The sequence below is a fragment of the Eubalaena glacialis genome, chromosome 3 (genome assembly GCF_028564815.1).
Source record: "Eubalaena glacialis isolate mEubGla1 chromosome 3, mEubGla1.1.hap2.+ XY, whole genome shotgun sequence".
Classification (NCBI taxonomy): Eukaryota; Metazoa; Chordata; class Mammalia; order Artiodactyla; family Balaenidae; genus Eubalaena; species Eubalaena glacialis.
The window spans coordinates 163261584-163274108 of NC_083718.1; the positions used below are offsets into that span (position 1 = coordinate 163261584).

Below are 12525 nucleotides of genomic sequence, written 5' to 3' on the forward strand. Positions count from 1 at the left end.
GGGCATACTGATACAGAGCCTCTTGCTTAGACTAAAGGACAGTTGAAGGTTATATGAGTTTAAGACACACACATACCTGAGCTGACTGGGAAATAGCCTCGTCCAGAGCCAGGGCCCGCTGGCGCACCTCCTCTTTAATTTGGGCATATGTATTTTCTGCTTTCTGGTATTTTTCTTGCACCATTTCCCCCTCTTCAGGGTTTAACTCCTTTAGTTGAGGGCCTATCTTTAGCAGCTTATCGATATGAGGTTTGTGTTCAGCAATGGATTCCCTTAGTTGCTATGCAAAGAAATATGGATTAAAATAAAATGAGCCTTCTTATACCAGGAAGCTTCCCAGAAATCCTCTCTCACTCTCACCCTCCAATACAAATGTATTCCACCGTCTTCTGTACTTGTAAATACTTCTCTGTACTCTACTGTAGTTTGCGTGATTTAATGTCTGTCTCCCTGCCCAGACTGGGAGACACTAAGCATGACCAGCTACAAACAGCAACATTTCTGGTAATCCAGCCGCGCCTTGACTTTACTGCTGGCTACTTCCAGTTTACATCCTTCCTCTTACAGGAATACAGAGAATGCAATAAGCACGAGTCATACACCACAAATAAAATAAACATTAAAAAAACTATCTTTAATGGTAACAGCATCAGTTGAAGTGTCTACAAATTTCCCTTTCATCTCAACTCTAGGCAGCAAATGCTTTCTGACATTCCTGAGTGGAGGCTCTCACTCCAGCTAGGGCCTAACCACAAGGAAAGGGCCACCCAACCACAACCAAGTCTAATAACACCCCACTGTCACTGGGAAGATTTTAAACTCCCTTGATTTTTATGTGGTGCTTTGTTTACTTCTGCAATACCCAGGTTCCTGACATCTCTATTATCTTATTCTTTAACTGATTCATATTAAAGGACACAGGAAATAATTCAGATATGTATTTTTACTGTGCAAAAAAATTCTAACTGGTTAAGAATTAATTTCATAACATTTACTTATACTCAGTAGGTACTAATAAATAGGCTGTTTTTGAATAAATTGTAGAGCCCATTTTCAGTTCTGTGATTAAATAAAACTCGGCATGCTCCTTACCCTCATTTCCTCCTGTTGCTGCCTGAGCTGCTCATGATCAATAGCTGGAGGAGGTAACTGTGCTATTAGTGTCCGAGTTTCCTCAATCCAGGGGCTGAGCTCCTCATATGTTTCCCAAAACTGGTTCACCAAGACCTGTGCCCGTTCTAGGCGGGCGTAACGCTCTGAATTGAGCAGACTAATGGCTTCGTATTGTTGTATTAGAGACTCTGTCTTTTCCTGTGAACAACAAAAAAAGTGTAAGCATTATTATCATGATGAACCCTTCTTTAAAGTAAAAATGTAAGTATATATAGGTGTATATATATATATATATATACACACACTAAAAAGTTTGAAGGAATACACACTAAAATGCTAAAAAATATGGATTAATCTAGTAAGATTACAAGTGATTTTTATTTTCTTTATACTTAACTGAATTTTTCTATCATACATATGCATAATTTTATAATTTTTAAAATATGAAAGTAGTTTCACAAACAGTAAAATAGCACAAGCACAACACACCAAAATTAACCTTTTAGTGAATACCTTTTACAACTTTAGATACAGCAGTATTGTAATAGGCCAGTTTGACTGAATCTCTCAGGGGCTAAGATGGGTATTTGCTCATCAAGTTTCATTTGTCTTTTTCTCTCTGATAAATGTCTCCACAAACCTGGCATTTATGCTTTATATTTTTAGGATGAGTAGCTCAATTTATGAAGACTTCTGAGGAAACGGTGTTTACCCATACCCTTTATAAAAAACAAAACTGGTGTACAAATGGACTCTGTTGGCCAATTCTTTTAGAAATGGGTAATGATTTTTTAGAGGACCTGAAGCAGGAATTAATATCTGCACACGGTTCTGAAAAATCTATCTATCTGGAGAGGTAACTCAAAGATAACTCATTATGGACTGAGGATGAGTAGCAATTCCTCTGTTATAAAGAAGATGGATTTGCAGTGTATTTCACATTATACAGCACGGCTGTTTAGACACCTGTGAACACAGGGTTAGGAGTCTGAATGCCCCAGAACATCAAGCTGGACTTACATATCACTACCAGTAAGAGAGGGGAAAAAAAACTTCTTAAACTATCATTTCACAATTGTACTTCTAATTCACCATGATCAAGATAAGAACAATATGGTGAATAAATAAATGCAGTTTACCTGTAATATAGCTTTTTGCTCCTCCCCACATGTGCCAAAGATTTCACCACGATGACTGAATAGTTCATCCATGGAATCTTTGTGTCGAATGATGTCAATGGAGAAAGCCTTTGAAAAGTAAACTATTGTTAATTCAAGAAATACAAGAAGCCCGAGCCTGTGTTAGTGAAAAGTTAGACATACCCTATGAAAAATTCTTTGCTTTAAAAAAGCCACATCAAAAGCCACATCAAAAACTGTTCTTATAAAGTTTGACACTTTGCCTATCCACACATCTTCAATGCTTATCTTTTAGTAGCTTACAAGAATATCTTCCCTCCTGAAAACCAGGAAGAAAATTGCTAACTACTCTTTCCTGGATTAATGGGCCTATTTCTACCCTTTTCATAAAGCAAAAAATCTCTTCCTCATCCTAACCAAATATTTATATAATTAGTCTCTATCCACCATCATGACACTGACTCATTCTACTTTACTTGGGATAGTCAGAAACTCTCTGCTAGTCACTCTTAAGCGACTGATGATTCTTCTAGCTCAGGACACAGTGAATACGTCACTTACCTTCTGTACCTGCAGCTGAGCTGTGGTCTGGTCCTGTTCCAGGCGGATTGGACCCAGCGCCATCAGTTTCCGTTTTGTTTCAGCAACCCAAGCTAGCTCTGCATCAGCAGCTTGCTCATACTAACAGACATATTGAAGAAAAATGGACATATTACAGCCAACGTCCTCCTTCTGAGAATTCTAATTTATTCAACACAGAAAGGCCTAGATTTTCAGTAATACAGTTTACATCTCACAAAGTAAAGCCAAAATTGGTGAGAATTTCATAAAATCACAAATCAAGATGCAGACAATTTAGAGTTGATTATACTTCAACAAATATGAGTTGATCCTATTTCAACTTCTTTAGAAAGACGTTACAGAACCCAGTTAGTGGTTCTACAGCTAGAAACAACCATGGAAACCAAGACTCTTCAAAAGAAATACACTTCCTAATGAGAGTACTTTTATGAGGCTGTGCTCTTTTTCTGCCAATCCTCTTTCCTACCCATGCTCTAAACAGTAGTAGTCATGTGTTTAAATACAAACTAACATGGCGGCAGATGGCTGAGTCAAGATAACTTGAAGCACTTGCTCTGCTGAAGAAGCCTAAGACCCCAGAAGAACACCAAACCTTTAAATGGAATGCAATAACGTATGCAATGACATCAACAAATACAAAACCTAAGAACATGTTCTATTTGACCATTGTTTAATGAGGTCCCTCAATCTTTTATTTCTTCCTCGTCAACGTTGCCAAATTACACTAATATTTAAAGGAAAGTGAGCTCCCAAGCGTGATAAATTTCATACTGAAATATCTGGCCAAGATGAGGGATATTAATTAAGACACAACAGGGATGCACTTGGCATCAGAGCAAACTTCTCTGTGGTTCAGAAAGCATTTGCTTATCACTACGAACTCAAGGAGTCATGTTATGTTAATTTATTTTTTGCACCATGGCACATTAATAGGTGCATATCCAGCTACAAAGAAAAGCAAATAACTTTTCCCAGAAAGTAGGAAGGAAAAAGGATTGAGGGAAATATGACACCTGTGTTTACTTGGGAGGGTTCTATTTTGGATGGCTCTGCTATTTTGGTTAGCATATTTGATAGTAATTATAGTTCTTGGTTCTGTCCCCTTTTCCATCTAATGCTAAAACAGCTGATTATGTCAAACTAAGATTGTGATGCACTTGGACCTTTTGGATCTAGATATTATCTACCCCCATCACCATCTGCCTCTTAGCAGGGCAGTAGCAAGGAAAGGGCTCACACACTCTCTTCTCCTAGTTCTTTTCTGCTCAAAGGGGTCAAGTATTTTTGGTCAAACCTAGATCCATCCTCACATACCTTTACCTAATCAGTTCCCACCACTGAAATGATTCGTTGCATCAGATTTAGCTTGATCTCATTTATTCCTATTCCTGAGCCCGTATTTATGTGGGTCATAGTTCTGTACTTCACGCTGCCTAAAATATTAATGCAGAGGTGTCTATAAAGATTACCTGTTGTGATCTCTGAATAGCAGCATCGATTTCATCCACCCTTTGTCCAACAGTGTCACTGACCAGCTTGTACTGCTCATTGGCATCAGACACAAGTTTATCCAGCCCTTCTCTGGCTCTCCAGGGCACCAGCTCTAAGAGAGCACGGCTCACCTCATTCACTGTGTCCAACACCAGCCTGTGTTCCATGACCTCCTTCTTTAGCTCCTAAAGAGGGAAAAAAAGTTTTCAGGCCATCCCTTGCTAAATTAAGCACATTAGCAGCTGTGCTGGGTGGAAAGTGCTCTCTCTACCACACATCCCAGCAGGGCTCTGACCTCCTTCCTTCACTTATTTTTTAAATTTTTTTTCTTGTCTCAGATTTTTCAATCACTCCACAGCCTGACTTTAGGCTTAGCCGCTTAGAACTGTCTGCAAGACTTCTCGAGCCAGACTGTCTCTGGGTAACATGAATGGTGCTTTTTGCTTTTTTTCTCCTTACTTCAGTAGAAATGATAAATAATGCTTTAATCATAGGTATTTACCTCAACAAGTACCTACACAGTATTTCTGCGCATCTAGAACTGCACTAGATCCTGCAGGAGAATCAAACATAACCATGAAGTACCCTTTTAGAGAATGAACTATGACAGTAAATTCTAAAATGTTGCATATAAACCAAGCTTCTTAGGGGTTTTTTTTGTTAACAATTTTTAAAAAAATTAATTTTATTTATTTATTTTTGGCTGTGTTGGGTCTTCATTGCTGCGCGCAGGCTTTCTCTAGTTGCAGTGAGCGCGGACTACTCTTTGTTGTGGTGCGCGGGCTTCTCACTGCGGTGGCTACTCTTGTTGCAGAGCACAGGCTCTAGGTGCGCGAGCTTCAGGAGTTGTGGCACACAGGCTCAGTAGTTGTGGGCTTAGCTGCTCCACGGCATGTGGGATCTTCTTGGACCGGCGCTCGAACCCATGTCCCCTGCATTGGCAGGTGGATTCTTAACTACTGCGCCACCAAGGAAGCCCTTCCTAGGGTTTTGAGAGTCAATCTTTTTTCTTCTTCAGACCATAACAAGTGCTCTTATATAGGTCTTTATATCAAATTTTATTTTCCAAGAATAAATAAAAAACGAGGCAGGCAGAAATTTTTGGTTTACATTTAAGGTATAGATAGTTGGTATTAAACACAAGAATTTGAACTTAAGGATTCTAAGAGGAAAATTTTTTTCCCTTTACAGTGTGAAATGACAGCTCACCTTCTGCCTTTGCTGAAACTGGGGTATTTGCTCCCCTGTGGGAGACTGTCCTCCACTGGCTGCCAGCTCCTCCTCCACCTCCCTCAGCCACCAGGTCAGCTCCTCATACGTAGACTGGAACTTGGCGGCCAGCTGCCGAGCTTGCTCTAAGGTTCTGAGGGCCTTGGAGCTAGTGAGTGTGATGTCTGCGTAGCGAGTCTTTATGCCATCCAGTTTCTCTTGGATAAGCAATACCTCTTCACCTGTGGGAGACAGCACACAATTATTCACATTTAATAGGATATGAGGGAGCCCTCTTAACCTCCCTTTCTTCAAATCAGAGCTTAATTTTTATAGATGCTCTCTCCCTATGGCAGTGATTTCACCTAGCATCCCACACTAAGGGAGGTGGGAAATACACCTTCAATCAATAAAAGAAGTGACTTCTGAGATTATTAAGATCTGAGTTTGACTGCAGGTGTTCCTAGACATTCCCAGCACCTTTCAGTAAATGCTGGCATTCACCATATTGGAGGGCAGGGGGAGCCTTCATCTATAACCAGATCTGAGACAACACAGTGTTTTAGTTTTCAGAAGATTGAGCAGGAAATAGGAACCCAAGCTGCCAGTCACCTGGGAGCACATGGTAATACAATCAGTGAGTACTAAGCTCCTCCTATCTGCAAAGAGAAGTGGCTACTGCAGGGTGCTGATGTAATTGTCTGTGGGATCACAGAGGTGCTAAGAGATGCACTTTTCAAAGTACCTGTGGTTTGTTTTAGAAGAGCCTGGCCGGTTTTAATAGCTTGATCTACATTCTTCTTTCTATTAACAATTTCTTCATTTAACGCCTGAAAGGAAAGAATACCATTAATCCTAAAACTATGGCACAACAAAGGGAAAGAAATGTGAGCCCTTTAAGAGACCAAATTTAAAGTGAAGAGAGGAATACCAGTTTAGTTTAAACATGAGATATTTGATTCCTTCATTTTCTCTTTGGTTACCCCCTTCTTTAATTACTCAAAACAATGAAATCAGCTACTTATAGGCAAACTTTCCTTTGATGAGAAGAGATTTAGGACTAAATCCACTTTACTAATCTATTGGTACCAAACGTGAACCCAAGAAAGGTAGAAGTAGAATTCAGCAAAAATGTCTACGTCCAAAATAAAGAATAAAGCAGAAAGTTCAACATAAGAAAGTCAGCAAGAACAGGCTGACTTAAATCAGGATCCTGGTTAAAAACTGTCAATATCTGAAGTCAACGAAGAAGAAGAATCTAAGATTATTAAAACCAAAACACTGCTTTGCCGATTTTTACCATCCCCAAGGAAATGTCACAAAAACGAAAACAAAAAGGGGCAAACTGTTGTTTCTACTCAGATGACACAGAATCCCTGGAATTTGAGTATATAAATTCTAGAAACATTAAAAAACCCTAGGCACTACTATTTAGGTAATCTGGTTTTGTTACAGTACATTCTCTTTCACATAATCGCTCAAGTGGAAACTGAATGACACATTCCTTAATGACGTAAAACATGAGTTGGAATTGAGATGGCCTGATTACATTCTGGATCATCTTCTAGAATTATTGATTCAGTCTGTTAAGTACAAGTATTTCCAAGCAAATCATCAAAAAATAGATTAGTCCAGTCTGTAACTACGCACTTGTGTATAAAATAAAGTCGAAATGTTTGGAATTTAAAAAAAGAGAGAGAAATGAAGAGAAACATGAATCAAAATTACAAAATAACTTAGTAACATAATCAATAAGAATGGAAAACACGAATACCAGGTGGTCAGCATGCTGCTTCTGCAGGACATCCTGTCTGTAATCCTTTACGAACACTGAACTGAGCTTGTCCTCAACCTCAGCCAGCCAGTTGAGCACCTCCACCTCATCCTCCCCGAACAGCCTAGCGTTAGACAGTGCTTGTTCAAGCAGGGCTGCTTTCCGACAGCACCGGTCTTGAATCTCACTGAATCGGGCCTGCAAGGAGTCTAGCTTTTCACACAGTACACCCTGCTCTGCAGAACATGTCAGGGAGGAGAGGGACTGCCCAATTTTGACTGCCTGGTGCACATCTGTTGCATGGCTTTCTATTTCTTCCTCCAGAGCCTGGAAATCCAGATGGAAAAAATGAATAACAGAAACAAAATAAATGAAAAGTAGACATGAAACAATGAATCACAAATGATATAATAAATAATAATATAAAAGTTCACCTACTGAAGGGCAAAAATAACATAAAAACAGAGAACAAAAGCTGTTTTTCCTGATAGCAGCCTATTAGTCCATTTCTATTTTTACTTCAAGAATGTGACTAGTCCAATTAATAACTGGACCATATTTTAAATTAAACTTATTAAAAAAAACCCCACAAAACACATCTTCTAGAATGCTGCAGGCAGTTTTCTAGGATTTCTGGTTCCAGTTCTGTGTTTTCATTTACCATAACTGCTTCCTACCTTGTGCCGAACAATCTGCTGCTGTATTTTGGCAGTCTGAGTGCCAACAGGTTCTGAGTTAGCGAGCTTTTTCTCTGTGACAGATAAGAAGTCAGAAATAGGCTCAGCTGTCTCATGGAATTGTTTGGCCAGAACCAGGATATCTTCCAGCTGTTTTTGCCTACACAAATATATAGAACAAGCTGCTCAGGCAAAAAGTCACATTAAGACTGATAATAGTACTATATTCAGTAAAAGACCAATCTTAATGAGGCACATTTGAAATATCAATAGTAAACAGAACACACATAAACAGCACTTTGCTGTTTTAAAGGCTTTCGTAAGCAGTACCTTATTTTGATTCTGTCATGCCCTTGTAAGGTAGGCAGAATTATCCCACTATTACAAAAGAGAAAACCAACCCTGAAGGCTTAAAGAAAGATCTGTCCAGGTCGGCCACTGGGTAGCAATAGTACAATGAGGATTATAATCAGACCTTCTACTACCCTTTCTCCTATTGGATGTGGCACGTGCATCCTCTGTAAATGTGACCAAAATAAAGTTTCAAGGAGTAAAAAAAAAAATCGTCAGTTTTCATTTTTCTTTCCCCATCACTGCTACCTTCACTTGTGAGTGAAGAGAAGAGAGAGCATTTGAAAAGCAAAGGCAGAAGCTATGAATGAGAACCTCCCTTCCTATCTCCCACAATCCAGTCAGGCTTCTAGTAATTTCAAGCCCCAGAGCATAACTTTGAATTCTGATTCAAGGCAAAAAATGACCTCAAACTAGCTGAATTTGCCAAGGCAAACAGCAGCCAAAAGATCTATGGACTTTATAACTGGAATCTTAAATCTGGAATCTTAATTCTTATTTAATGTAACATCCACACTTAGCTTGGATTTCAAATACCCTGTAGATTAAAATCAGCAAATTACAAAAGGAGAGAGGAAGCCTGAATGCTGGAGGCAGCCTAATAAGCAACAGACAGAAAAACCACCGCAGAACTGCATGAGCACCCAGATTAACAATCAAAGGCCATGACGATGACGTTGGAGCATTAAAAACAGACTCAGTGCTATGTCATCTGAAAAGGCCCTGGAAGCATGTGACTTTTATTTCAGAAAACCTTCACTGAACACCTACTCTGGACAAACTTATCTTAAAACGAAATGATTTAATATAAAGATCTGCCATCTTAATTATCTGGAAATTTAATTATGCTCGAGTATAAAGAAAAATGTATTTCTAGATGCTATTTTTAAATGTCAATATACAGTATAGAATTTCCTTTCTTAGCTTATGTCAACTTGCAAAATACATCTTGAATTAATAATACAACTAAAATATATAATCTTAAATATTATTAATCAAGAATTTCATTTTTTAAATATTGCTTGGTGGGTTATTTTAATTGGTTAATGACCTGCTTATAGATTTTATTCTTTTTTTAAAAAAAGAATAAAATATTATATTTTATACTGGAGTATAGTTGAGTAACAACGTTGTGTTAGTTTCAGGTGTACAACAAAGTGATTCAGTTATACATATACATGTATCTATTCTTTTTTAAATTCTAAATTTAAAAAATTTCATTCTTAAAAAAATTGCCCCTAATTTCTATGTCTTTCTGACTCATCTCTGATTTTGGAATCTGAAAGTTTGAAGAAATCAATGTAATAGGATTTGGGGTAGCAAAGAGAAGAGCTAAAAAATAATTTAGAGGCATCAAAAATCCAATATTAAAGAATCTAAACAAAAGTCTTTAGGATGTCTACAACAAATGATGCTGCTCTTGGTATTTCTCTTTAAAATATTGGCTGAGAAACTGTGTTAGACTAGGAGGATGGAACCAAGTAGGGTAGAAGGAAAGAGTCATAAAAAGATACATTAGGAACAAACCATGACTTTAGTGAGCTTAAGGACCTAGGAGATAAATACATAAAATAATGACCATAATACAAGGTACAGATGATGAGTTATGGCAGTTAAGAGGAAAGTGAAATTGTTTTATGCTTGGGGAATAAAGAAAACCTTCATAAAAGCAGGGGAGATGAACAGAAGTATTTCATGGAAGATGCAACACCATCAGCAAAGACAGAATTAGGGAACTGACAGAAGATACTGAAGAACTGAATACGGTTTACTGTGCCCAAAAGGAATGAGAATACTGGAAACTAAGAAAGGTAGGTTAGGGCCAAACAGTAGAGGGCTTTGAATGTTGGATTAAAGAGACTTTATTTTATAGGCAACAGGGAGTCATTAAATGTCTCTGAGCGTGCAAAGACGGGAAGGCCTGAGGGTAAGTAAGCAGCAGTAGAGTGATGATTAGTTAGGAGGCTACCTTAGGTGAGCTACCTCATGGGAACTAGCCCAAGTGAGAGTCTGTAAGTCATGAACTGAGGCGAGTGGGAATTAGAGAAAGGGACGGAGAGGAAAGACACTGTAGAAGTAAAATGGACAGAATTTAGCATCCTGATAGATATGGGACACAAAGCAGGGGGGAAAAAAAGGGTAAAAAATGAGGTTGAGGTTTTAAGCCTAGGAAACTGGAAGGTTAATGGTGCTATTAGGGGAAATGGATGGAGAGACAGAAGAAAAGTGGTGCAATTTGGAAATGAAAATAAGTTGAATTCTTTCATTTGTTTCTCCCACTAACGTGGAGCCAGCAAATACTTTGTAGCTCAGATAAGAAATAAGCAAGCCATGGATGGGTAGAAGTAAAGAGACTGAAGAGGGGGTTATCTGAAGACTGCCCGTGGCTACCTAGATAATAAATGATCAACTCTACAACTCTCATACTGATTTCTGATTAGTTATCATTTATTTTTAAAACTGAGAACAGTATAAGCTAAAAGTAAAGACATGGTGTGACTTATTAAGCTCAAGTGACACTGGGCTAACTTATAGCTATGGAAAGAGAAAGCACTTCCTTGGAGGAGAAACGTATACTGCCTGTCTTGTGGCCATTTAGTGAAGAAAGTCCATGCATCTCTTGAATGCTCATTTAACAGAACCACAGACTAGCTCCTATCGATGTAAGAACATCTGATATTAGGATAAACTAACAGAAAAGAACATGATAAATTTCAATTCCAAGTATCGAAAACATTATTTATAAATATGAATGGAAAAAATCCGTTTCCAAAACTCAGAAAATAACTTGGCTGGATTGTAAGAGTCTGCGTCTGCTGTTTGGAACCAAGATTATATTGCAACAGAAGACCACCAAAGAGCAATGAGTCTTCCAGGTCTCAGAAATTTATGGAGTAGCTGAGGCTCATTTCCTGAGTTACTCTGGTTATGAGGATCATCTCTAAAAACTTATCTCTCTTCAAGATAAAAGCCGTTAAACACCTACCAAAGCACTGTATGAATCATCCAGGGGCTTTTAGAGCACCTCAGTGATACAAGTCAGAAACCGCCTCTGACCTATATTCCTCAAAACCCCAGTGGCTTTACCTGGCTGCTGCCTTGTTGAGTAGTCCTGTCCATCTACTTTCAAGACTCTCCAACTGCCCAGTGATCTTCTCTCTATCAGCCCGCTCAGCTGACTGGGCTATTCTGCCTCCTTCTGCTTGAAGCATGTCTACTGTGGCCTTTCGATCATCTAGGAGCCGCTGGAGCAACTGATGTACATGTTTAAAAGGAATGAAAAGTGATAACATGGGGTCACTTAAAATCTGAAACAAGGAAAACAAACAAAATCCAAAACCTCACCCCACTGAGCCCTAAGTTTAATTGAATAATGAAGTTTTTTTTTTTTCATCCTGAGGCAAAAACATGAGATATAATTCCTACCACCCATATAAACTTTTTATACACTTAGGTTTTTAAATGGAGCAGTGACTATCATTATGTGACTGATAGGGAACTTAGTCTGAACCAGGAGAAAAAGGCACTGAAATGGAAATTCAACCAAAAATATATACCTATATAGGTAGAACCTTACACATGATATACATTATTTAAATATTGCTGACCCAAAAAACACTAAAAACCTCTTAAGATAAAGTGGTGACTGAAACACTGAAATAGGATAAGTGAACAAGCAAAATGTTCAGTTCAATACATGTCATGGTAGTCTAGGAGATTATAAAGTAAGATGATGAAAATCAATTTCCATCTTTCTTTTCTGGATCACACAAGGTAGGTTAGGATTCTACTAAAACTCCTGAGTATGCTCCTGAAACCATAAGCAAATGTGTTGTCTGTCATTCCCTACGGCTCCTACAGTTCACTGCCCCAACACTCTCACTTACCTTCTGTTCTTGGATCTGTGCTTTCACCACTTTATACTCAGCAGATGGGGGTTTCTGATTGGCTATGAGCTCCTCAGTGTCTGCCAACCAGCTGAGCAATGGCTCCAAGGCATCTTGGAACTTCCCACAATGCAACAAAGCCTCCTGGAGTTGTGCGATTCTTTGTGCAACCTGTATCACAGACATGGAGGTTCATTACGAGAAAGGAGAGAGCTTTTAAATGACTACTCACCCCTTTTTGTAACTACAGATTGGAACTGCAAATTTTTATTTGCATTCAGGTGCCAGGGAAACCAGAGATT

General features: G+C 38.6%; 1 protein-coding gene across 9 annotated transcripts in view; it reads right to left on the minus strand.

Moving 5' to 3' along the window:
- The window catches only part of MACF1 (microtubule actin crosslinking factor 1), a 339529-nt gene that overhangs the window by 41332 nt on the left and 285672 nt on the right, over positions 1 to 12525 (minus strand). For all 9 annotated transcript variants that reach the window (XM_061184457.1, XM_061184454.1, XM_061184455.1 and 6 more), the window contains 11 exons: positions 12224 to 12394; positions 11424 to 11590; positions 7986 to 8145; positions 7309 to 7635; positions 6280 to 6364; positions 5535 to 5776; positions 4304 to 4510; positions 2814 to 2933; positions 2253 to 2360; positions 1093 to 1311; positions 77 to 280 (listed from right to left, as the gene is read on the minus strand). In XM_061184457.1, the coding sequence (XP_061040440.1) occupies positions 77 to 280; positions 1093 to 1311; positions 2253 to 2360; positions 2814 to 2933; positions 4304 to 4510; positions 5535 to 5776; positions 6280 to 6364; positions 7309 to 7635; positions 7986 to 8145; positions 11424 to 11590; positions 12224 to 12394 (2010 nt within the window). The remainder of the gene's footprint in view (positions 1 to 76; positions 281 to 1092; positions 1312 to 2252; positions 2361 to 2813; positions 2934 to 4303; positions 4511 to 5534; positions 5777 to 6279; positions 6365 to 7308; positions 7636 to 7985; positions 8146 to 11423; positions 11591 to 12223; positions 12395 to 12525) is intronic.